Here is a 27,590-nt window from a genome sequence, read left to right on the forward strand (position 1 = left end):
ACCTTGAGCAGTTCTCTTTAAACTGTAAAATTAAGCAGAACACTGAAAAATTTAAGAGTTGTAATTTTAGTGCTAGAAGAGGGAAACAAGCTGAAAGGTATTTGCAAAATTGGGTAAGAGATCTAAATACTGCTAACAGTTCACAAATACACCTTAGGCTGTAGGGTTTACTTGAAATTGTAATCTGTGTTATGTTCACAGGAACAGTTTTATCCCAATAATTTATGCCTAAATATAAAAGAAATATACATACTAATAAAATTGCATGTAGTGTAAACATTAAACATTTTTCAAAGAGTCCTAAACACAACAGTACACCTGCATTCATGTGTGTGTTTTTCAGGACAGTATTCAAGGAATAACAGAGTGTGTTATTTAATTCAAGTGAGTATTTTAGTAACTAGAAATAGATGAGGATGTGACAGCCAGTTAACTTCAGCATGCACTAACCTAGCCTGTTGAAGTATCATGGGAAAGAAAGCAGTGAGCTATCTTTAAGAGACTAAAATTTAGAGCATATCACAACTGTCTCATCTGTACTCCTCTAGATGAAAAACACAGAACTTTCCAAATTATTTATTTAAACTAAGAAACTATCTACACTAGATTGAAAGGCATATACTGATAGATCTTCTGTTTCACTAAAATACATTGGCCTGAGTGCATGTTTTGGTAAGACAGAGTAAGAAAACTTGCTTTTTGACATACTGGAACACATGTATGAAAGCTTCTTGCTCTTGTTCAAAACACACATACCCTAAGGTTACACATTGTATACATAAAAAGAAACCAGACAAGCTTCTAAAACACTGACCTGAGTTTGTGCATTCATCAAGTCTTTGAAAGTTGACAGACTGTGACTGGGAATCCTCTTGTTAACACTGCATCTTTTTTTTTTTTTTGTCATGAAAAACTGCACTTTCCTCAGAAAAGTGCTACTTTCTACACTTACTTATTAGACTTATTTGTTAAAGTAGTAATTTTAAAAGCATCTCTTCTACAAATCCCTTCCAAGATGACATATTAGCTACACCTTGATAACCTTAGAGTCGTACTAATTAAATTGAGCATCATTGTATTCTTTAGTCTTGTTAGAGACTCAAACAGTTTCTTAACATTTGTATAGCTAACTACTATAAGGTTTTTTAAGATGAGTTCCATTAAATTTTAGTATGAGCTAGTACTCATCATTAATCAGCATATTACTACTGTCATTACAAGAGTTCAACAATGTCTTTCAGAGTAGCTGTAAGGAAAGTATTTTTTAAAAAAACCAGTCAGATTAAAATACTGTTTCATATTTTGTTTATGTGAAGTCTAATTTTCTAGCTCTTTCCCCAACAAAAGCAAGGCATAAAGAGTCCTAAACAAGTGATTCTGCCACTGAACCTCTTCATTTTACTTAAAATGCAGTCTTATTTTTGAAGAGTAAGAACCAGCCCATGATGAAGGAACTACAAATGTTCAGTCTTCCTGGAACACTCTAAGTGTAAAATCACATTTGAAAAAGACAAAGACAGTCAAGATAAAAATAATACATATATATATACATATGTGTGTGTGTGTGTGTGTGTATATATATACATACACATAGCATGTTTGAACACTTACTCATGATTGAGAGAAAATTATTCCCAAAGTCTTGATAATGGAACAAACCAGCATTTTTCTTACAACAGAAAAAGTTTTTTGAGGTTTATATAAGGAATTGTTTGCTTCATAGGCTGAAATGTAAACATATCACAGATTAGGATGCAACTGATTTGGCACATCCACAACCTCCAGACTTTCAAGTTCAACTGCATATTAGTAACAGTCATGTGACAAAGGTACCTCTGGTAACAAAACTGGAAAATTGCTTGCAAGAACTTGCAGAAAATGGACTGCTTATGTACAAACACAATTATCAATAATTTTAAAGAATTTAACATACAGGCAGGGAAGTCTAACTTTTCACAGTTTGGCTGAATGTTTTCTATCTTGCATTCATGAATAGATGCATTCCGTATGAGTTTGTCTTGAGCAGGGATTCACACATGATTTGCTATCGTGCTCATGAAAACACATGGCTGCCAATAATTAATTCTGCTGGGAAAAAAAAGTATTTTTAAAGGAGCTTCATGCTTCATGCATTTACTATTAAAGAAAAAAGAACATCTTCATTATAAGTACATTTGCCCTATAAATCCCAGACTAACCCACCATCTACTGCTCCTCATCCAATGAAGTGTGGCAGTTATTTCCGTAAAGCACATGAGGATTTTAAGTTTAGTGTATGTTTAAAGCTACATGGGTACAATACAGTCAAGTAAGTGTTTATCCATTTACTAAATGTGCTGTGGTCAGCTGGCAGTAATCTGAACACTTCAGAAGCCAAGAACTTAATATTATCAAGCATATTCTTGTGTACGTGCCAAAGCCCAACTGCAGAGGACATTTTTGTCTGCATTACTTTTACCATAATTTCTAGACAGAGAACACATCCAGGATACCAGACATTTTCTGGGCACCATGACAGACTCCCCGTCCCACATCCCCAGTTCCCCGGCCCCCCCTTCCCCTAATCAGAAGTTTTAGTTTTCCACTTCTCTTGGTTTCTCCCCTGGATGGAAGGTTAAATTTAGCATTCCCAGTAATCTTCATTTTTCATGCCATAGTTCATTCTGCCTTCATGCTCATTCTCTTACCTGTTTTTGTTTAAATCCATGCTACAGGAACACTTACACTCTTCTCTTTTACTATACACTACGCAGTTACCTTTTTGTTTAAATTTCTTGTCTACCAACAAGTTCCTATACCCTGTGCTGTCTGTCCTGGGCTTTCTGACACACGTTATTACTACCTACCCATAGATTTCTGATGGATATGAAAATCCATCTACAAAGGCAGTTTTAATTTGCTTTCTGATGAAAAAAAAAATAAGCAATCGCTATCGATAAAGCTGGCAATAATAATTTAAGTTTCCGTCAAATAAACACATTCTTATGCCCCTGAAGAGGCAGGATTTCAGCCCCCCTACCTGATTTGCCTCTTGAGACAGAATTCCCCTGTGTTTCACCACAGCATTTCTTCAGATTGTCGTACCTTCTGCTCCAGACCCCTACATTCTCGCCTTTTCTCAAGGCTGCTCACAAAATTCCCTCGTTTTCTCAAGGAAATTCCTCAGGCCACTTCTCACCTCACCACAAACATGGAAACCTTCCACAGGACATCCACAGTTACAGTGGATATATCTGGCCATTTGCTGAAGGAAATATTTCACTCCAGTACTGGTAACAGCAAGGCAAAGCTCTTTTTGCTCAAAAAGAGCAAACTCTTTTATTCTGAGGCAGAAACAAAAGCTCTGAAGACGGGAGCAGCCCCTGACCCCACACGACTCACATCGCCCAGGCTCGGCGAGGCCTCCCCCTCAGGGCGGACCCGGCCGCTCGCGGCGACAGCTCCCGCCGAGGCCTGAGGGGAGAGGCCGCGCCTCACCGCCCCAACGGCCTCGTCCGCCAGACAAAAACGAGGACAAGACAAAAATCACAGATCCTGCCCAGCGCTTGTCCGGCCCTCAACAGCCGCGGTTGCATAGCACGTTGAACCATGTAGCCATCGCTGCTCCTCCAGTTATTTCCCAAGAAAAGCAATAGCTCCAACACTGAACAGATGGCGATGTCCCCCCCCGCCCCAGGGAGAAAAAAAAACAAAAAGGGGGGCTGGGGTGGGTGGGGCGAAAGGGGAATGAAAAATAAAATTAAAAAAAAAAAAAAAAAAAAAAATCAAAAAAGTAATAAAATATTACACAGATGTATCTGCCTTTCATCAGGCCAAAACAGAATCTCAGCAACTTACCAGTTATCCCAGGTCCATGGTGAAGCAGCCAGAGAAATGTTTCAGAAAATGGCAGCACATAAAGCCCCCAGAGATCAAGACCCAGGAAGCTCCATAACCATGAAGACCACTCATTCATAATTGCTTTGTTTTTCAGAAACTAATGCTGTAAAAAACCTAAATGTACATATTTTAAACATACATTAGGAAACAAATAAGGATCTAATCGAAGAACCTACACGATTTTGCCTTCTAGAATTAATGATTTAATTTAAAACAAAGGGAAGGGTACCAAACCCCACAAAACAATAAGGTTTGATGAGGTATCAATGGGCCTTGTTCCTTCTCAGGACACCATCTCTCTTTGTAGGTTTGGATACTCAAGATCAAAGTACTGTTTCCCATATTTTATTGTGAGAATGTGTTTATATGGCTGTTATTAAAAAAACAACAACTGAATTATACTACTTCTGGTAGAATTCCAAGGTTAGAAATGAAACATTTCCTATTTAATATACTTAAATTATTTCTTCCTTTGCCACACAAGTTCAATATAGCTCTCACAACCATTCAAAACCCCATAAATTTTGATATACCTTCCAATAGGTTGTTGCAATGTTTAAATGACAGAGGTTCCCACTCTAAAGTGAAGACAATCTGATGAAGCTTTTTTCCACAGCAATGGGTTTCAACTCATTCATTTGTAAAATCTCTTATTTTCCTCTCCCCCCCTTCAAATGAAACACATAGCAATTTACATCTTATGGCAAAAGGCTGTTTTTTCTTGGTTACATTTCACAAATACCGTGATTGTTCTCTGTGAACCAAAAGGGTTTGCTAATCACAGGCTGACAAAAAATTGTTATATTAGGAAGAAAATAAAAGAGGATTTCATTAATAACATTTCAGAAGCTATTAAGGGAAACCCAACCAGTTCCTAAGAAAATGTATTTAATTATTCATTTTATGGAAATACATATTTGTTTAATTTCCATACAAAAATGTTACATATCAAACATTTTCTGAAACTGATTAATGCAGATCCTTTTTTTTTAAACAAATAAAGGGCTTGCACAGTTAGCAGGCTTGTCACAGGTACCAAAAACATTTTTACAAACCCCCACAAGCTGGAGAAGAGGGAGGGAGGAAACAGATCAAGACTTCAGGGTGAAAACAGCAATAGATATGAAAACACAGAAAAACTACTTCTCAGAAGGAAATTATAGTTTGAGAAACTACTAAGTAACAGTTTTTTGAAAGGGCAAGATATGTGTGAAGTTGGTAATTAGATGGAATACTGGATGCACAGGGACGGGAGGGGAGGGGTAGAAAATGGAAAACAAAAAAGATTTCCAGGTAAAGTAACTGGTAGAAAGCAATATGCAAAATTGCAGTTCTGTTTCAAGAATGCTGACAGCATACTGGTACTGCCTGAAGAAACAGTTAAAGGTTAGGAGATCTGTGGTAACCCCCCTCAAGCACAGGACAGCACAGCCTAGCACAAAATCATAGGGTGCCAGTTCTTTTTTTCATAGCCAGCATGCCAAAGTAGGTGACCAAAATACATTTAGTCTTGCTTCTTAAATCTAACATCATTTACGACAGCAAGGATTTCACATGATGAACAATGAATCATATACTAGTTAATATACACACAAGTAAAATTGACAGTGATTATTCAATAAACAGTTTAAAATAATTAAACTGATTTTGAGTACACATACTGCTTTGTTAACACCACTTTATTTAAATAAAGTATGGCTTCCAAGGTGTATTCTCACAACTGATTTCAATCAATTCCACTCCTTAAGGCAGTTGTTTCCTACCATGTTTCAGGGACTTCAAAAATGCCAGTGGAACTACTTGTGAGGCTTCCTAAAAGTCACAAAACAAAATATTAAAGACTTCAATTAGAAAACCAGAAGAAATAAAAGTTAAATCCATAATATTTTTATTCTTTCATAGCATACTAGGACATTTTCTCTAGAGCAATACTCTAGATACATGAGTGGCAAGCCAATATAATATTTCAGAGAAACCAAGGGACTATTTTTGAGTAGGCACTTAAACAAAACAAAAAATTCAAGTTTCTTACACAAATGGTAAATATTGTATTTTGCAATTAATCAATAATTTTCTTTTTGCAGTAAGTGGGATTATGAAGTTAAGTAATACTACTATCCCAAGTGTATTTGCAGTTATTCTTGTTTAAGGAAGTTAAAACAGTGAAGAATTTTTCCAGCCCAAATTAACTGAAGAAGAAAGATGACTCGACACTAGGCAGATAAGCAAAGACTTACTCAGACCATGTGGTAGACTGCAAGAATTGTTAAGGGTGACAACACCACTTGTCCAAAATTTTTGGAAGGTTTTTTAAATATACTCACTTTTCATCTCTGTCTTGACAACTGTTGTCTGAAAAAAACCCCACAGCTAAGGGATTCATAAATGCAAAGCACCCAAAAAGCTAAAAGGCCTGCATAAGTTTAAGAGCCCAGTTTGGCAACTTCATTGAGTTTTCTCAGGAAGTCACCAGATTTCCATGAAATGATCTAAAGAGAAAAGGGTTTTCCTTAGAGTTGCAGTCTATTTATTTATTTCAGGGGATACAAATCAACAGTTTGACTACACTCAGTCTAAAAAAGCATCGTAGCAAGTGGTGTGCCAGAGAAGAGGTGAGGGTGACCACCTAGATTGCCAAAGTTTTGGCTTAATAGTAGAGGTAAATAATACTCTGACCAGGTTTAGAAATTCCAGTTTTCTCAACTTGCAGAAATATCTCACAAATAACTAAATATAGGATATTAGCATGTAGGATATGTAGTCTTAAAATGCTCATTATAGGAGCCCATATATTAGCTTTCAGGGCAGCAGGTAGGTTAATTAAAACCAGACTCATCTGCAAACAACAGATGTCTAATGACATGCATCTGGCTGGTGAAGTTACATGCATTCAAGTATGCTATGACTCCACCAAAGCAAGGTTAAGGGAAAACATCCACATTAAGTTAACCCTGCATTTTGAGACAGTATCAGATTAACAGGGAAATCTACTCTAGACTCCAGACTTCCTTCAAATTCTGCTTACAATATGCAAAAAAGAGTATGTTAACTAGAAAGCAACATAAAGAGACACTAAGAATAGGTAAAAATATTCAAATATCTTTATTTTAAGGAAGAAAAGCAAGTAAGAAATTAACTACATCTTGCCTCCTTTGGCTGGTTTCAGGTGGGGGCTTACTTGCAAGTTTTTTTGCATTTTGGGGTTGGTTTTTTTTTGGTTATTTTTTTTTTTATTACAATGTTTGTATAATGCAATCTAATTTAAATAACTTTTCTGGACTTCCATGAATGCAACAGTCTAAGTCACTGCTGTAAGATACTTGTTGAGAAAACAACTTCAGTTCCCTTCAGGCCTAGAGTAATTCCAAACAGGATACTAAACCATACACACAAGTATTGTGCCTACCTGCTGGAACTTGTTCTGTCTTGATCTTTTTGAATTTCTTAGCTCTTTTCTTAACATCTGGAAGGGACTCTGCACAGGAGTCTGTCTGGTCATCCTCTGGATCTTTGCCTTCTTCTTCCATGTCATCAGAACCAGTTTCTTCTTGAATAGGACTCATACTTCTCTTTCCCACTGTACTGGCACATGTAAAACTGAAATGTTGACGAAATACAATTATGAACAACTCAAGAATAACTATTGCATAGGTACTGGCTGTTGCACATCTATTAAGTGCTTATAAAGGTAGCAGAATAAACTGTAGTAAGTGACATACCATGAAATCACATTATCTGTTGTAACTATCAAGTTCCACGTGTACTATGGATGTCTCAGGCTTAGCTGTTGTTCTGATGAGATCATGCAACTCACACTGTAATTGAAGCTGTTCTCTATTGTTGTTTAATTTCAATTTTTAATTTTTTATTCTCTTAGTTAGAAAAACTCTTGTAAAGCATTCTCAATAAACACTGTTATACACACTGTTAAGCCTAAACCACTTTGACATTGAATGACACTATATGCTAACTTCATCTTCTTTCCTAGAACGTTATGAAGTTTTTAAAGTTTTTTTATATATAAACAAACCATCAAGGTCCATATAATGAAATGTAAATCAGGCCTTAAAGGAAAGAGTCCTACCATCCAACAGGCTGGTAAAATAAAAAGCATCAAAAATTGCACACTCATTTCATAGGCAGTACTTGAATGAAGCCTGACTAACACAGTATGAACTTGGAGCTCCGTTTTATTCAGCATACATTGAAATGATACCACGTAGTTTTTTGTTCAACTGGAATGTTATTGTTAAGTTTCCTTGAAAGACAACTAAGAATATTAAAATCAAAGCAGCATGAGTGTAAGAAAGCACGCAGTAGCAAAGAAGTTAATTAAGAAAAAAAAATTGTTCCCATGACAAACTTCAAGAAATGTATCAGCTATTTAAATGTCTATTTTAATGCTCTTAAAACAATCAATTTTAATAAAAAGGTAGTTCCAGACTTACAAACATTTAGTTTTTCATCAAGAAACACTCAAAATTACTGTATGAATCTAAGCCATGTTCTACTATTTTATTTAAATTAAAGTTAATACCAAGTTACAAACCAAAGCTTTACAGCTATATTATTTTTCCTTTCTAATCAATAATAGCAGGCAATTATGGTGTTTCAATAAGGTTCCAGCTAAATGACTTAAATTTGGCTGTACAGTTCTGGCAATGAAATGGAATTTCTTCAGCTGAACATTTTGCAATTTAAACCAGACTATTTCTGGTGTCCAAAGGCAATAAACAAACATGAAACATATGATTACGCCTTATGCTCTTACTTCCACTTTAGGAGTACAGAACCTTTTACTTTGATGAATAACTGGCTTTTCCTCCAAACATTCACACACAGAAGGCCTTCTTGCATGATTTCCTACAAATAGTTGTTTTGAGTCACTCTGCAACCACCATCAGTAAAAAGATCCAAGCCAGAAAGCTGGGTAGAAATGTTTATCCTACATACACACCGCAATATTGTAAAACAGATGAACTAATTTTGGAAAGAAAAAAGTCTAGTGAAGGGAGAGTATTTAGAAAATTTAAAACTACTATAAAGGTTTAAAAAAATATTTAGAGAAGTTTGTAAGAATTCTACTTTTGAGAAAGTTGCTCTGAAAAATATGCAGAGAACAAAAATTCTGAAGCCATAAATTACAGTCCCCAGATTTCTCAGGTGTATTATGAACACTTGGCTCTTAGAAAGGAACTTGCACTTGCTTTAAGCTCCCTTTTTGATAGGTCTTAGGGCTGAATTAATTTTTTTTTTTCAAATTAGGCTCCTGAGAAGTAACAGCAAATAGAGTTACATAAAAAACAAACTGCAAATTAAAAAACAAAGTTATTGATCTTCAGTGCCCATTTAGCTGTGTAGCAAAGAACATCACAAAAATAAATTCTAAACCTAATGTTCTTCCTACAGATACCTTAAGGGGAAAAGAAAACACCAGCACAAAAAAAAAAATTATAATCAAGAACTGCTGACTTCCATTTCTTCCAAAATGTTAATTTTATTCTACATTGTATGGATTCTAGATGGCTAAGGGTTGATTTTTGTGTGTCTTATTCTTCTTTAGATCAAAGAAAGGTTCAAGGACTAGAGCAACACTATTTATTTATTTAATAATAGTAGCAATCAGCATGGTTGTGTATACAATTTAGAGCTCTGCTCAAAGTTCACTTTTTTAATTATACTTGCTATTTTGGAATATGTCAATATTTCTTTCTCAACTTCCTTACTCTGTTGAGAAACAGCTAAAGAAAATAGAAGAACTAAACAAATAGCTAACTGTCCATTTCAGATATTCTTGTCTAGGATCCTTAACAGGTACTTTCATCATCCCATTAACAAACATGGCACTTACATTTCAAAACACACATGTATAACATTTATCTAGGCAATTATTATATTTATTTTTTTTAAAATGTATTTAAAGAGGTTCTGAAATTTCTTTTGTATATGGAAATGAGGAATGTTCTAATTTTTTAAATAAAGTTACCAGCTGAGTTGTTTGTCATTTTGTTGTTGTTGTTTTTGTTTCTTTTTTTGTTTGGGTTTTTTTTTGACAAAAATAAAAACACCCCACCACCTGAAATCCATCCATCCATATGATACATTGCAAACTGGCAAATCTACTTAGTGAACACGCTGTAGCTTTCATATCAGTCAGTGATGAGGGCAAGGGACTTCCAAGATTCTTCAATGACAGCAGTTTCCACCTATGCTTTTTTCCCCAAACTCTCCCTCTGTTTGCCTATTCTAATGCTAGCCCACTGAAAACCCCACAAGGATGAATCAGTATTATAGTGTATATTCTGAAGAGTAGCTACTCCCTTATATGGGACTCAGGGTTTTGTTTGGGTTGGTTTTTTTTCAGTAAATCAGGAACTGAACCTTTGTCCCATACTTCCCGATCTGTCTATTTAAGGCAAAATTTCAGTACAAGAAATACCCAACAACTCCATTACTAAATGAAAAAGTAGCCAGGATATACTGTCATCATGGAGAGAAACAGCTATTCTGCAGCTGTGCTCCCTGGCAGAAGCTGATGCAGCAAGCTTATTAAATAATAAATAAATAAAGGATGCAGTAACATGAAGCTATTATAAGATATCAGCTGCTAGATATGTCACAGTATCAAGTGTTCAACTGTAGATGATTCAAATTAATCTGGACAGATATACACACATATACATGCACACATATATGTTTGTTCTGGTTGCTTTATATAAATATATTTTGCACAAATGGTGTTTAGAGTGCCATTTTACATAAAATGGTGTTATATAATATATAAAAATATAATTAAATATTTTTGAGCTATCTTTGTCTGGAACCAAAAGGAAAATGTTCATCTTGAGTCAACTGAAAAACCATGAGATTGATTTGCAGTTCCCTGTTATAACCAGATTACACTGATGGGGTAATGTTTACAAACCACAGAATCATAGAATCACCCCAGTTGAAAAGGAACTCTGAGATCATCAATTCCAACCCTTGATCCAAAAAATTAATTGACAAGAAAACACAACCTAACCAGTAACAAATAAAATTGAGAAAAACATGTCAAAAGACCTGCATAAAAAAATTTGGGATAGAACCAAATCACTTTATTAGTAAGACTAGCAGAATGAAAATTCATGTAGCATCAATTACAGAAACTTAACAAACAAAATAAAGGCTGCTATGCAAGGCTGTCAATGTAGATCATCTTAAACCAAGGCAGTTTCTTGTGGAATTAACAAAACAGATTTTAAAATTTCAAGATTAAACGCTTAGGAATACAACTCATTGCAAAGTAGCAAAATTTTAAGGAAAGAATTCACTGCAAATTTTATTCACCAGTTTTCCAAATTATACATCTGTGGTAGTCCTCAAACTTCTTTTTGAAGTAACAATGAATCAGCTTTCTGCATCCACTGTTTCCAGCACCCACATGTAAAAGAATAAGTTGGCTATGGTACAAATCATACCCTGCCACTCTTACCACATATCTATAATTTCTTTGATAACCAAAAAAAGTGCTCACTGAGAAGAGATAATTCTATTGGTAGAAATAACAGTATTTCTTTGCAGTCGACTCAAGACGTGTTAAGTATTTTCAGACTATTTAATGCAGACTTAATTATAGACTTAAACTTCAGCCACATGTAAAACAGCACCAAGATAATCTTTACAGCTCCTCCTCTCTACATAGCATGCACTCCCAAGTTTTCCTAAGTACAGTAGCAGATTTAAAATAACATAATTTCATATGGATTTTATCACCAGGATCCTCCATATGGTTTTCAAGGATCACAAATTTAGAATTCTCACCATGACAAAAGCCACAAACATTTGACATCAAGCCAAAATACACACTTGCATTTAATTTTCTAAAGTAGGCAAATCATAAACTTGTGTAAGGGAGAAGAACAGTACAAGTTTAATATGTTTGTAAAATGACAGATAAAATTTACAGGAAGATGTGAGAGGTAGAACTTACCACAGCATTCCCAAGAAAGATAAAGCAAAGACCTCAGTGCTGATTTTACAACTCTCATTTGGTTTAACCAGGAAAAAGAACACAACAAACACACAAAAGAAAACCCAAAAACATAAAAAAAAAAGCTTCATAACAAAAAATGCAAACAAAATAATTTTTTTAAAAAAAAAAGAAAAAAAAGCCCAAAACAGCACATTACAGAAATGTAATTTAAGACACTTCACGGAAACTTTTTTAATGTAAATTAAACTGGACCCTGGAGAGGAAAAAAATGAAGAAAGAATGGCAAGAAATTGATAAATTACTTATATAATTATGTTAATACTGAACAGTCTTCCTATCTGTAGCTACAGGGATGACTGAGAAAGAAGCCTCCTGTTAAAATCCTGAAATTACCTGTGATTAACAAGAGAGGGTTAAAATAGAATAAGAAATACAGACAACATACTGTACCAGAATAAAACCCAGCATTTCCTGACTTAATTTTGTCCTTGAATAATGAACTTTTCAAGTTTGACTCCAAAAGCTTAAAGCTATGCAAGTGTCCTCATTTGCCTTCCTGTTTCTGAAGCATAAAGATGAGTGCTCCTCATAATAATATCCTCATAATAATTTGTATCCTTCTCTACAAATTCTATCTCTCTCTATCCTTACCACAGAAACTCACCCAAAACCCAAGATGGCCTTTACAAAGGTAAAACTAAATTTCCAGGTGACTCAAGCCACTCACAGATGTCAAACGAATAAAGAAAATAATTCTTTTATTTTGGTTATAACAAATAGTACTGCTAAATCAAGCCCAAAAGCTGTGATTTGACCTGCTCTCAAATCCCAATATTTAAAAAATTTGTCTAACCATGTTTCTGATGATATCCTCTCTGCTCCTTTACCTACAGTCTTGTGACAGCTGATATACCACTACTGATTTATATGCAAAGAAATATGTACAAGAAAAAACCCACCTGTTGGTTAAGAACAGGCTGAAAATTGCTAGACTTCTAATAAAAATGCAATAAAAATACAACAGTTGGCAGTGCAGGAAAAGTCTCACCTGTTAACACAGTAGTATCGACTCTGGGAAACATAAGGTGTGCACTGAGTTTTTAACCGCTTTCTCTCCATCTCCTTCCAACTGTCTTCTGTACATTTTCTCTTTGCCTGTTTTTCTTCGTGTTTTTTCTCAACATATTCTGCATATGTCTGGATCCTATAACTTTCAGCATACCTGCTGGTGTTTACAGCTGTGGAGAGGAAGAGTGGTGTTACATACAAAACACTGTTAAATGACAGCATACCCCCTATGAAATAACTTCTTTTGAAAAGCAGAAGGCAGCGAGCTATTTGTTCTGTTCATAACACACGTAGAATCTGTCTTAAGGATTCTGTGTGAGGATTCTACCTTTGAGAGAAAAGACAGCACAGGAAGAACCGTGCCCTGCCTGTCCCCTCACAGGAGACTTTTCTGACTTTCTGCTCTGCCTTTTGCAACCGTACTGCCTGTCCTGCATTGGCCTCAGCAGCCATCAGCGTGCTTGCAGCAAGCACGGGGAGAGCCCTTCTGAAATCTTTGCTTGTGAAACCAAGGTGATGGTAAGTGACTTGATTCCATTGTTACTGATGAAAGTGAACGCTGTACTCTCCTAGATTCACGCAGTATGTTTGCATTAGGCATTCCAAAACTGTTCTCAGAGGCAGACTTCATACAAAAAGGGTTAAACTTACTTAAACTTAAGACTTTTCCTTTAAATTAGAAGACATCAATTCTTCAGTTGCAGCCCTCTTCCAGATTGCTTGTTGGCAAGAAAAGGTTTCCTGGATTTTTTCCCTTTTAGTCTCATTACTTAACCCAGCAGGTTTGTTTTGCAAGTTGGCCAGGAAAAGACGACATTTGCAAAGCCTTTGCCAAAACTCTGATTGCTGTGAAACATAAGCTTATTTGAGCTGCATTTCTGATTGCACAAGATAGCCATGGAAGTGGCACCAAACTAACATCCAGCTGTTCCATCCTGGTATCTTTCTGATGTTTGGAGTCCATATAACTAAAAAGACTCTGAATTCAAGGTGGAAGAATTTGTTTCAATTAAAAATTAGAATCACTTCAAAAATAAAGAAAAACCAACTTTATCTGCCTCCATTGTGCAACAGTTTACCAAGATTCTTTAATATCCCAGCATCTTCACAGCTCTCAGCCTTCAGTCTGCAAGCCAAGCTCTGGCCTGAAGCCATTGCTATAACAGATGAATCAGCAAATTAAACTGACTGTCATCAACTGGTGTCCTCTGCTGTTTTCAGCCTAACTCACTGAATGAAAGTATTGTGAACCAACCAACAAACCAGTATAAATATAAAAAAACAGTATAAAGAAAAAACTGTTTTCTGGCTTTTAAGCATACCTGGACAATTTCTGTAGCAAGGCAGGCATCACACTGTTACACACACAACTAATAAGCTGGTCTATAAATTTTAAATGTACTTCTCCAGCCTCTCCCACTAGAGTTATAAAAGTTACTGATAATACCTAGTATTAACTCAATATATAAAGCATTTGTCACAGTGTCTGTTGGCTTCTCTCAGAAAGAGATGCATGACCTTGACAGCACTGTCAATAATTAGCCAACATTTATGCCAATTTCTCCTCTACCCTCTCCAATTTGTCTTATTCCCAGTTCAGTCTTTTCAAGTTTGTCTTTATATTGGTTATATTGGTTTGTCTTTGTATTGGTCTTGCAATCTATTGTGAGTCTACACATTAATATTAAGCTCACTGTTTCCTATTTCCTCTGGCAAGGCTGTACTTCTACCTCTTTTTAAAAATTCAGACTTGGCCAGCTTTGCTGAATGAAGTGACACTTCATCATTGAGCTTTCTAAAAATTCTTGTCCTCAGGGAAGGTTAAAGAGAAGAAAAAGCTGCAGAAAGTTTACTTAAAAGTAAAAATATATCCAAGAATTAAATAAAGCAAAGTATCAAGATATTACGAAAGATCCTCTGGCACTGAAACATCACAAAGGGCAAGTCTTGACTTGCTCTAAGAAAACAATTAAAAGTGCTAAGTCTCCACACTTCGTTAGAGAACTGAAGTTCTTATGAATTTCACCAACTCCGACCACCTGTTAAAACTACTCTAAGAAAATATTTAATATGTATTGCATTTTCTAAATAGTAAATACACTGTAAAAATATACTAAAATAGAACAAACAGTACTTGATTAATCATTTTCACATGCTTAGCAATTTAGACGTCTAAAAATATTTGTTCAGAAAAACAAAACAACTAAGGTAAAATAATTAAAGTAAAATACTACATTAGTATTTGGGGCACATGAAGAAAAACTTACCTTTGTAAAAAACATTTTTGTTCACAGACACAGATAAAGAATTAAGTACAAAATGTTCAAGGACCAATCACTATGCTAAGAAAATATTCTTCCAAGTTACAAAATATATCCACTTTGTTAGTTAACTCCATGCCTATTTTCACAAAGTGCATACTGGCTGCATAGAAACACATATTAAGGTTGGTGAAGGTGTACTTCCTAGCTCCAAGGGAACCATGTATTAAAAACTGATGTAGAAAAGTAATTTAACGATCTGAAGGATCCACAGACTCTGAATTATATTTGATAACAGCAACTATTTGCAGACTGTATCAAAATTGAAAACTCCAATTTGTACATGGTGCTGATCACCCTCTTCTTTTTCCTCTCCTTCATTATCTTAAGATAGCAGAATGTGACTATACAGATTCTAAAGCAGACTTTTCAGAAAGACTGTTTTACTAAGATTGCCATATCTTTTGACATCTGAATCCAGAGTAGGGAGCAATGTCTGTGTGGCAACAATGCAACTGTTCACCTTGCAGAGGAAGATGGCAAGACAGCAAATGAAAATAGGTCTTTGACTCTCCATTTTGGAGAAAAGGAATAGGAACAGGTGATCTGAAAGAAAATGGTATCAAAAGATTCGACACTGCAAATTTATCATCATAGGCAAAGCCACTGATGCAAAATTTAAAGTCAAGTGTTCTTAAAGTATCAAAACCTTGTGGATATTAAGAATCCACAACTTGATGAGTGAATCACAAAAAGCTAGAGAAACTTTTTGAGACTGCACATGATTTATATAAAGCAAAACAACGGTAATGGCTGACATTTGACATACTGCAGCGTGACTTGGGCTACATAAAGGAAGTTTCCTTTCTGGAGTATGTATCTGACATGAATTTCCCATTATATTATTGGTGAGAAAACAGTCATAAATATAACTTTTCAAGAATCTGCATAATGCATTAATGGTAATGCCATTTCCTCAAATTCAGCAAGGAGTCGCTGATAGGCACACAATCTTAAAATACACACATATATTTTTAAATAGTGGTGACGGGCATTTATGCTAAGTAGAACATTCTGTGGTAAACCTTATAAAGCACTAATAAATCATGAAGTCCAGCCCTGTCTCAGAAACTCAGAAATTCAAAAAGATTAACGATTTAAATAAGAATCACTCAAAGAGCATTACAATTTCAGCTGCTGCACCTGCTTTCGTCCATTGCTCCCCTGCTGTGGAAATACACTGACTTACTCAGTGCCTAGAGGAAGAAGGTCTCTTGCACACAGTAAATTCTGTATGAGCTCATGTATCAGGGCACTAACACATGGAACAACTTAACATTATTTCAATGCTTGCCATTTATGACAAGCAGTTGCTTTTCACATGTATTTAAAATGTTGGCTAATGTCTATTTATTGCACTTAAAAAGAGGAAGAAAAATATTCTCAGGAACCTTCTCAAGTTAAAATTAGCTTAAATTGAACCGGTGATGTTGAAATTTTCTAGAAGTTGCTCATAATCACCACAGTTGTTATTAAACTGCACCTAAACTTAGGTAAAGAGCAAGCAGAAGCTGACAAGGGAAAATAAATGAGATACATTTTTGAAGTACCACTCATAAAACCTGTCCATTATTTCCAAATGAACTGTGTACCAGTCCAAATGTTTTTAAGGGCAAAGCCAATAAAAGTCTTTGATAACTCCACTTTGTGTAAAGCAGCAGCAGATAAACTCAATAAATACCACATCAAGTGAAGAAACTAGCATTAGACTACCTACAAGTTCAGGAAAACAAAATTCTCAATCAAGTTCAGTCAGGGTTTGTTCTTATTGCTGCAACTCATGTGCTGGTACTAAAAATGTTTAGTTCCTCTCCCAGTACCTGCATCAAGTCTGTAGGTTTGCCCTTAAGAATTACAGACCCTGGTGGCTCAGCATTTTACAGTAGCCAATTGAAGTAAAGTCTTAATAATAAAGTAAATTCAGGAACACTTACCTATTTGTACTTGTTCTGGCTGGCTTAATGATACAAATGCTGATGTATCATCTATCCACGAAACCTGAATGTTACCTAGAAAAGGTAAAAGAAATTATTATGACTGTTTCTATCTTAGGCTCAGTTGCAGATTTTGATGTGGTATGACATAAAAAAAAAGTTGGCCAACTATGGGTAACTTCACCTGAGAAGGCTTTTGTCCACTGTAAAGGTGTCTAATACATACACAGTTGTACATGATCCTGAAACTGTTCAGAAAGCAGTGACTTTAGAGCTGCATGTGCATGCTGTCTACCTTCAGATCCACTAGAGTAAGGATCAGGAGGAAAGAGGCATGTCTAATACCTTTTTTGTCCCCAAAGGAGTATTCTGCTTCTTCATGGTTGGTTTTGCTTTGTTTTTTAAATAAATCTTGTAACAATTCAAATAATCTTAATTTTTTTTCAATCCTCTCTTCATCTGTTCTATAGCATTCTATAATAAAAATTGAAGCAATTTTTTTTCTGGAAAGTTCCAGGTCTGTACTGGATAAACCCTAGCTCTAATCCAACCCTATCCATCCTTCAGAACTGCAGCCTTTCCCACAGACACAGCATAGACCAGTTACCACCATCTCCAGTTACCACCCACTGTTCTTTTAGTACAGACACCAAAGATAAGAAACTGCATTAGAGTGGGGCATGGCTCACAAAAGTGAAGAACTCCAGTCATTGCAACACACCAGATCTTCAAACACCAGTTTGCTTGGATCCCACTATACACCATTTCCTCAATGTGCAATGAAAACTTAACTTGAGTAAATATGGACAAATGCACAAAATCACAGACCTCATTTGGAAATTGTTACAACAGAACAGTAAGTGGAAATAAGTCTCTCCATTCATCAAGCAGTTAGTGCATTTTCTATGTGAATAGCTTAAAATGTCACATTAGCACTAAAAGACTTCATAATTGAGCAGAAGCAGAAGAAAGGATTTCCATTCCAGAGACAAAGTCTTTTTATAGCCTGAAATCCATTTCCATCTGCTGTCCTCATCCAAATGGTCTATTGTTAAGTACAATTTAGATATTGAAAATAGGTGCCATTTCTTTTAGGTAGGCTAGGAAATAAAGTTACATATGATGTTACACCACCATTTAGCCTTCAGACACCACAAAGTTAAAAAAAATGATGCAAAGTGTCTTAAAAAGCATTTTATTTTCAGTTGTTTAATCTAATTTAGCCTGCAGGTTACAAGGTTACAGAAGTCTCTTCTGAAATCCAGCCAGATAATAAAAAGTTTTTCTAATCATAAAAAATATAAGCTTACTTAGATTTAGCTTGCATGCTATATATTTCAGTAGTCAGCTATTTAGGACTTAAAATAATTTTGATTATTGCCAAAACCATAATTAATTCAGTAAGGTTTCTTACATTTCCGTATACTTGAGAACTAGGGCTCCTATTAAGAGGAGCCTACACCTAGAAGTCAAATGTTATAATTTCCTTAAACACTTTGTAGTGCATTTGGTAGGATTCCAACAGTGAGCTTCCTTTAAGTATTAGAAATTACTGCAAAACTTGCACTGTTCATGATATGAGAAATCTAAGACCGTACTCTCCTATAATTCTTTAACATGGGTGAGCTGTCCAGATTCTGTCCCTTTCCTAAGCATACAATTGTCATTCCACTTCTACCTTGAAACCAAAAGAAAGATCAGAAAGAAAAATTATCCTAAATGTCTTGCATTTGTGCCCTTAGCATAAAATATCAAAGAGGAATTACCCGAAGTTCAGCTACTGCTCAAATAGTTCACTTCAGTGTCCATATTTTCACTAAGTATCAACTAAAAATAAAATCAAACCTATTGACAGCACATCATTTCAGTATCAGAGGACTTATTCACTGCTACTGAAAGGCTGCTGTGCTCTAAAACCTTGGTATTTTAGGTAATTAAGGGTTTTGATACCTCATAACAGATGCTGCCTGTATACTCAGATTGATACAATTTAAATTCATGATTTTAAGAACTAGTAAAACATTAGTTTACAGTGAGCTGTAATCTGAAAAGAAATGCAACAAATGCTCTTATGCAATTCTCCATGCTTAAAATATTCTTTGCAGACTATGTCACATTTCATTATTATTAAGAATCTGAGACACACAAATAAATTAGATCATTCAGCAACATTGCTAAGGATTAAGTAAACATTGTGCATTTCAAAAGTATGGTGAAAGGGCAGTAAATATCTGAAAAACAAACGTATCTGCATTTGAAGTACACTATTTAGCAATCAACAGCTGAGTGCCAGCTTACTGCAAGGCTAATCCAAATAAACCACATACAGCAATGTAACAGAATGCCAGCTCTAGAAAAATAAAACATATTTGTTTCTCTACACGTCTAGAATAGATCACATCTTCAATACTTTGAAGAACACCATTGGTAGTGTATATGACCTCTTGTCTATTTACTACTACATGCAATGTCAATGTTCCTTGCTAAAAAAAAAGGGGTAACATCAAGTAAAGAATTATCCAGTGAAATAACAAATCTTCACGCAAACAGAAGTAGATTAATATCTCATCTGTTGCTTCTGAGATTAAGGCACAAAGTAATGTTTTTTTTCCTATAAATAAATTTCAAAGTTCTCTCTGTATAAACACAAACAACATTAAAATCCACAAAATAAAATTACACTGATGGACCATGTCATTCTAACAGTATTCCTTCAGTATTTATACCACAATGGCCAAAGGTAGGGAAAGGTTTCCATATAAAGACTAAGTAAACTAGGACTTGCACTTCAAAAGCAAATTCTAAAAACAACTAAGGGACATAATAAAATATACAGTAGTCTTAAAATCAAAAGAATTTTTCACATACTGCTTAATTGCAGTTAGGGAACTACCACCAGTGCTGTGTATGCCAAGAATATATATGGGATGATGAATGATTTTAGACTTACAGGAAGCTGCAGAAGGCTCAAACTAAAAGTTTCAAGTGTAACCACTAGCTCCTAAGTCCCTAAGTTACAGACTGCTAGAAGGCAGCAAAGTTCTTTTACTTGGGTAAAAGTTCCTGTACTTATCCTACACAGCTGTTAGTGGCAATTAAACCCTTACAGTAGGTACTAGGCACCATTACAGACCTTCATTTAACAAAAAAAGTTAATATTTCATTTACTTACAATTAAAAAAAAAAAAAAAATTGACCATATTGACACCATGACAGAATTCCTAACAATTTCTGGACACTGGCTTCATCAGACAAAAGAAACAGCTGAAGCTTTTGTTCTAAAAGCAAAGATTGAAGCATGTACTAAACCAAACCAACATTTTCCTGGTTAAAAATTGAGAAGGGTTAACAGAGCTTCCACCTTCCTCAAAGGAAGGTGGTACAAAAAAAGCAGTAACAGCTGAAAGACACGCTGGCATAATAAGGAGGAGGAGAGGCCAGAAATGCATTGAAAAAAATAGGATTAAAATTTTTTAAAACCCCTCAAAACCAAAACAAGCAACAAACAAACAAAAACCACAGAACTAAACAAAAAACCACAACAAACCAAAACAAACCCTACAGCCAAAAAAACCTTCACAAACCATAAAATCAACTCAAAGCTCACATGTATATATAATCATGAATTCAGATGAATACTCAGTATCTGTACTGTGTACTAGAAGTTCCCCTTTAACTAGACTGTTCTCTCTTAAAAGAGACATTTTACAAGTGCCACAGTGTATGGAACTTGTACAGGAGTCTCAAACGTGTACCTAAGAGTCACTTAAAAGTCACCTATGTATTAGCTTGCACCAGCTCAAGCTTATATAATATTTTTTCTATAAATATTTATATTATAAATATTATATTGCATATAATATTTAAATATATAAAGTATTTTTTCTATAAAGTCAGATTAGTATTGCTATTCATTTTAACAACTGATTTTTAATCCAGGTAAGGGTTGAATATTGTTTAAAAATTGAATTTTGTTTAAACAGTTTTGTTTAACTGTTGTAACAAATTGAGATAATTCATGTCTGTTACTGTTGTATTTTTTTTTACTTTTGGCAAATCACTTAGCTTCACATTGAGCCACTTTCTGTATGTCCATCTACAACTGAAAAAGCATTGTTTCTCCTAGTATTTTGGAAGGTATTTTCTGCACTATGGCAACGAGACCTAAAACAAAGTATAGATTAAGTACTATCCAATACCATAAGTTTTTAAATCCTGGTACGAAAACATTCAGCTCTGCAATCTGGAGAAGTGAGAGAAATGAGAATGTGAAAATTGCATAGTACTTTGCGATGTGCGACTCTGACCCCTGGCGGTACTGATCTGTACTTGCGTTTCACACCAACGCTGAAGGGGAGGAGTTGATAAAATACGAAATCATTATACGACTGAGTCTTTAAAAGTCTACGGAAACAATGTCCAAGTTAACTCTTCTTTAGGAAAAACAGAAAAAGAAAAAAAAAAATCCCAGAAAAATAATTTACAATTATTTACAAGCCCGAAAGCTCTCTTTTGAATCCTTACTTTATGCAGCAATAAGAAATGAGAAGTCAATCTGTAGTAACAGCCAGCCTAGGGCTGAATGGAATATCTTTTTCTGATTGAGGGATATAAAGATTATAACCACTGTTTTCTGCTGCAAGAGTTAAGCAGCAGTAGATCACTGTCAACTGATTAGGATCTTCATATCCTTTCATTATGTACTAACACCTAGGAGAGGATCAACAGAGCTACTACTCTCCAGTTATCAGACAGCTTTTTTGTTGTTTCTTCTGACTTGGATGTTGTTCACAATCTTGAAACCTAATTGGCTATTTCTGAAGCTTGTATGCTTGCCTAGACTCACAAAAGTTGGTGTCTGGCTTTAAGGTGACTGCAGGATGGAACTTACTTCTAAAACTTTGATCTGCCTTTCACAACAATCCCCATTCCCTTTACCCACCTATTTAAACTCTTACCTCCTCTCAGGAGAGCCTATACATAAAAGGATCAAAGGTCCACAATATTCAAAGAGCACCACAGGAGAAGATTAAAAAGCAGTTCATCAGGGTAGACAGTTTCAACATGTAATTACAAAGAAAGTCCACAGGACAACTCAAAAATTCATCTTTAGCAATTCATCTTTACCTATAATAGAAGTAAATCTGGACCCACGGATTAAAAACAACAAACAATGCCAGAGCTACTTTCTAATGAGAATGACAGAAAAAAAAAAAAAAGTATAAAAAACGACAGACTACATCACTCACCAAAGGCACTGAAAAGCTGGTAAAGGTCACTAGTCTTCCACTCTTTGGGAAAAGTAACATGAAGAACATGATCTCGTTTTGGCTGCACTGTGAAAGAAAAAAAAAATTGTTACAATAAGAGCCACTATTATTTTTGTTAGAATATCCTTAAAAAAAAACAAACAAACAATATGGTCATGTAACATTTCCTATTTTACTTTCTTCCTTTTTTTTAAAAGGAAAAAAGGCAAAGATCCACTAAACTACATCAGTCAGCAATAAAAAGGTGCCTGCAATTATACATGAAATACATGTGATACCCTATTAGCTTGCACTATGTGTGCAAGAAATTGTAAAAGCATTACATGCAGTGGGAAATGCCTACAAATCTAGCCAGCCCCTCACATCCTTTGCACCAAGTTCAAGGACAGAAGAAAAAAAATCAACAGCCTCTTTATGGTCCAGCTCTAGCTATAAAAAATTCTTAGCAATAATTCAATGTTGCCATTCTTCTGTCAATAAAAAAAACTTACTGTAAAACAATTTCAATTCAGTTTTCACATAACAGCAGGTACAAGCTAGAATACACACGCTGATAGATTTTTTATTCTTTTCTTTTTTTTTTTTTTTTAAATAAAACTACATGGAAAAAAAGAGCATATGGAGGCAAACATCTAAAGAAGAAGTGCAAAAGACATATTAGGTGTACACTGAAAGTTACATCAAGATTTGTGAGTTTGGGAATCCAAGATGATCTACCAGATGAGGTAAGAGTACAGCAAGAATTACCACTAAACACCTGCCTTACTTTCACACACTTCCCCCTACACATCTGGTTTTGGCAATCATCAGGAGCAGTCTACTAAACAAGACAGATGTTTGACCTTACTCAAAGATCATTTCTACCTAAGAAATGACCACAACATACACATGATTTAATTTCCTTTCACTTGACACTTGAGCTTTCAGAACCCATGAATTCCTCTTCTATTTTAAAAAGAAGTGGAATACAGTATGTTTAGGTTGAAAAATTTTCAATCTTAATATGAAACTATTTTCAAATAATTTATTGAGCTTTATGTTTTTAGGCTTCCCTGGTCATTTTACTTCTGATGTGAGACAGAGGCTGAACCAATAACATGGAGAATTTCACTACTTAATTTGCCGCTCCAGATTTTTAAAGGTTCCACAAGGGCAAACTATACACAGCTTTATCTGGTCAGATTTTAACTTCACCATATGGAAACACTCTCAGGAAGAGCTTCTCTCTTCTTTGTGTATGCAGACAAAGGAACTGTCTTTCATCTTTGTGAAGTGCCCCTCTGAATTCTTTTTCATACAAACTTTTCTAGTTTCTAATCTCCTTAGCTTTCAGCATTAAGAGGAGAGCTTTTTCCAGGTGGATTCATGGAGGACAAGAGTCAAAAAGCACTTGTTATTGCTGTATCTCACTTTCATGTCTACTTGACCCCATTATACACGGGCAAGCCTTGACACATTTGGTGAAGATGCAGCTTTGCATTGTTTTCTAATGAAAGCCTTGTGCATTCTTGATTTCACAAATACAGCTAAGCATTAGCAACTACTACAATTTAGTTATAACTCCTATTCACAGTAAATGGCAGTGTCCTCAGCTTGCCATGTGCTTTATATTATAAAGCATGTACCTTTCTAGGTGTAACTAGAACAACAACACAGCTACAGTGTTCCCTGAGTATATAGGACAGATTTTTATGTGCTTTGGTTCTAAGCCTTTTCCCCTCTGCTAAGAGTTGTTCCCAAATAATTTAACATCTTGCATAAGCTTAACAGAACACAGCAGTTACTTAGAGGCCTTTAAAACTCAAGTTCCTAATCAAAACATGTCATTAAAATAGGAGAGAGATTTCCAAAATGCTTCCATCTTCTAGAGGAAGAAATTGCAGCATAAATTCAATAGCAGCCTTAAAATAGTGAAAAAAAGTCTTCACAAAAGCACCATTATGCAGATACCAAAAGTAAAAATAATCACAAGTGAGCATTCCATAACTGAAATACTGAATAGTTAATGACGTAATGGGAAAATAAGTTTTCTAAGTTTTGTTTTGACAATCTGTTCTGTTCCACATAAGTAAAGAACGCTGGGGCTTTTTTGGCACTGTACAAGCCAAACACCAAAACCCCCTAAGCTGTGTTAACAAGCCAATGCAGACCAGTTCATTGCTGTATAGTCCATTGAACAGCCAGCAATTCAAAGGTTTAAGTAACTGTGATCCAGTACTAAAAAACTGAACTTGTTTCAGATGTTAAAACAGCTTTTTCCATTTGATTAAAGAAACTACTCCTATCCTATAGTATCAGTATATTCCTAAGTTCACTTTGAAATGCTCTGTTAAACCTCTATACCTCCTACCTACTCAGGTGAATTCTCATGTAAGAATTTCTACGTTCTACTTTGCAGTTACTTTGAGCAGCAACTTCATTCTTTTAAAAAAAGTTTTAAATACACAGTAACTTAAAGAGAACATATTCATTACTAGTAATCCTGGCATATGTTACCAAGCTCCATTAGTTTTGCAAAAATTGCACAAACCTGCTGCAGCAGGACAGGACAAACAAACTGGCTTTATTTCTCTGCAAAAATGCCCCTACAGCAAACCAACCAGAGAGCTTTCTCATTTTACAGTGGCATTTAAATCTCAGTATTGAAATTTCTACAGCAGCCAGCCAAACATGCCACTTGAGATGTTCTTTCCATTTTGAAGCTTAATCTCACTGGTTCAGATTCTTCTGCAGCATCTGCATCAGTCTGTTCTACAGGAGTGGCTTTCAGATAAAAAAGACAGACTTTCAGAAGCAGACTCTTTTTTGGCACCTCTTCCTGGCACAGTACCATAGCAATCCTGTAAGTTGGCTAGCAAGTGTATGTAGCATCTTTACAGCTTAGCAGCTCTGGCATTCTCTCAATGACCCCAAGTATTTGCCCATTCTTTCATTCAATTATCAAACAGTTGGAGAAAGAAGTATACAACATAATTAGATAACCATTCCAATAGACCTGCGGAGCCAGAGCTCAGTGATCTGATCACCTAGCTGCATTTCAAAATTGAATATATGCCCTTACAGCACCTATTTTCCTCTTCAGTGGCTACTTCCATCTTTTTAGAACTGCATTCTTTTACTACTAAACTAACATCTAATAATGGCTCATCCTCGAGGCTGAGCTTTCCAGTGTGTGGAGTAGAAAATGTTTTCACATCAATATTCCTTACAGATTGATGTTTAAGACATTTCTTTATCTGACTTCATAGTATAAACTAAAACTTTTATTTACTCAAGGACTAGACTGACTTCCTGGGCTTCACATCTTTTTAAGCCAAGACATTAGTAGTAACACTCATCCAGTTTTCTCCCTCATACTGTAACATGTCCTAACAGTAAGGACCGTTATATTAGTAAAATTGTTTTCATGTAAATGTATTAGCAACTTATTACAGTCTCAAGTTTGTAACCTGGAGTAATTTGAAATGTAAAAATGTTTAAAGTAATATTTTTCCATTTATGCAGTCATAATCTCATGTGGCAAAATAACTCTGACATCGTGACTGAAGTCAAGTAAAGGTTAAGAAACATGCTGCATGCAAATTGTGAAGAAAATTAGCAAAAGATTTTCAGAACTGTTTGCTATTCACTAGTTTTCATCCTGTGCTTACTGAGGAAAAGGGGAAAGTGTCAAAACCCCACTTTTTATGTTGCATGGTAGGTAGGAACAGTGACACAAAATAACCATAAAGCTGTTAGGGTAAAATTCTGCTACATTTAGTTACTATAGTTTACTCCATTCTAGTCAGTCTCTTTCACAATGCAAATTCTCTCCTCAAAGTTGAAGGACTTACAGTTTTACTATTTCATTAAAAAAAAAAAAAAAAAAAAAAGGGGGGGGGGGAGACTTTTTGATCGTTTGTTAAGTGCTTGATAACCAAAACACAAGTTTAGGTGTTAACTGCATGATGTCCCATGCTTCAGATATACAGTAATTAATCTTTACACTTCCTCCTCCAGGAAATTTGTCAGAATGGTAGTAATGGATTAAGCTACTTACAGTCTGGTCCTTCCAAATTGAGATATGGTATGTCCATTACTCTCATAAGAAATAGCCTGAAGCAAAATGGAAAAGAACCATTAGCAAAGTTCTGCCTAAAAAACCTTTATTTTTTAGTTTTCTAGACAATGCTTCTGAGGAAGCAGAATTAATAACTATGCTTTAGACAACCTAGATCTTCCAGAGGCATCACGACACTTCAGTGGAGATAACCAGGATGAGTCTCTTGCCCTTTAAAATGTAACTGAAGAGTTTCTCAAAACATTCAAGAAAAGTTTTCAATAAAAGTTCATCATCAGCCCTGAAAACTGTTTCTTTCCAAAATAAGTAGCATAATACCCTGTCACAGGTATAGATGCCACCTTCTGTTACAAAACATTTGCTAAATATTGTGTTCACTTGACAGCTAAAATAAGTAACTTCTCTATCATAAATTCAAAAAGCTGTAATGCTTATCACATTACAGTCACAGTGTTCAGCTGAGTAATAACTGATATGAACAGCTGATAAAAGGAGTGTGGAGACTAACTGTAATTCCCTGGAGATTCTTTGTATCATAACGCACTCAGTTTTTAAGAGTTTGAATATTATGTCCTTACAGTTACTTGTAAAACTGGAAAGTCTACTGGAATGCAGCTGAAAACTTGTCTTGACTATACATACTCAGGATAAAGAAAAAAAAATTAAATTTAAATAAAAATTTAGATTTAACATATTATTGTGAGAGTTTTAGAAGTTAAAATTTGCACTTGTTGCAGATATGCATCTCTAGGATGAACTAAAAGCAATTTGATTATTGATGGAAAAAATAACCTTTTCAATTGCCATTTATTAACTAGTTGGCATGTGTGTGTCCTGATGTTACTGAAAACAACCCTGTGATAAATCCTATCTTAATAGAAAATTTAACTGATTGCTTCTATCATCACCTTCCCATTCAAATTAAGCAGTTACTGTGGGTCCATATTCAACCTATGGAAGTATAATGTAACTTATAGTGTCTGCCAGAATACATGGAGTTACTGCCTCAGTTTTCAGTGTCAAGCAAATCACCTAACTGCTCTTACAAATCAATGAAAGCTGAAAGCTATGGATCACAATTAT

At 35.2% G+C, this 27,590-nt stretch overlaps 1 protein-coding gene across 5 annotated transcripts in view; it reads right to left on the minus strand.

Annotated features, from left to right (window-relative positions):
- Positions 1 to 4,750: 4,750 nt before the first annotated feature.
- Positions 4,751 to 27,590, minus strand: part of PARN (poly(A)-specific ribonuclease) — a 36,839-nt gene continuing 13,999 nt past the window's right edge. For all 5 annotated transcript variants that reach the window (XM_071760846.1, XM_071760851.1, XM_071760849.1 and 2 more), the window contains 6 exons: positions 26,487 to 26,542; positions 22,427 to 22,513; positions 17,178 to 17,252; positions 12,903 to 13,092; positions 7,286 to 7,476; positions 4,751 to 5,691 (listed from right to left, as the gene is read on the minus strand). In XM_071760846.1, the coding sequence (XP_071616947.1) occupies positions 5,639 to 5,691; positions 7,286 to 7,476; positions 12,903 to 13,092; positions 17,178 to 17,252; positions 22,427 to 22,513; positions 26,487 to 26,542 (652 nt within the window). In that variant the 3' untranslated portion in view covers positions 4,751 to 5,638. The remainder of the gene's footprint in view (positions 5,692 to 7,285; positions 7,477 to 12,902; positions 13,093 to 17,177; positions 17,253 to 22,426; positions 22,514 to 26,486; positions 26,543 to 27,590) is intronic.

Source organism: Heliangelus exortis, chromosome 17 (genome assembly GCF_036169615.1).
Source record: "Heliangelus exortis chromosome 17, bHelExo1.hap1, whole genome shotgun sequence".
Classification (NCBI taxonomy): Eukaryota; Metazoa; Chordata; class Aves; order Apodiformes; family Trochilidae; genus Heliangelus; species Heliangelus exortis.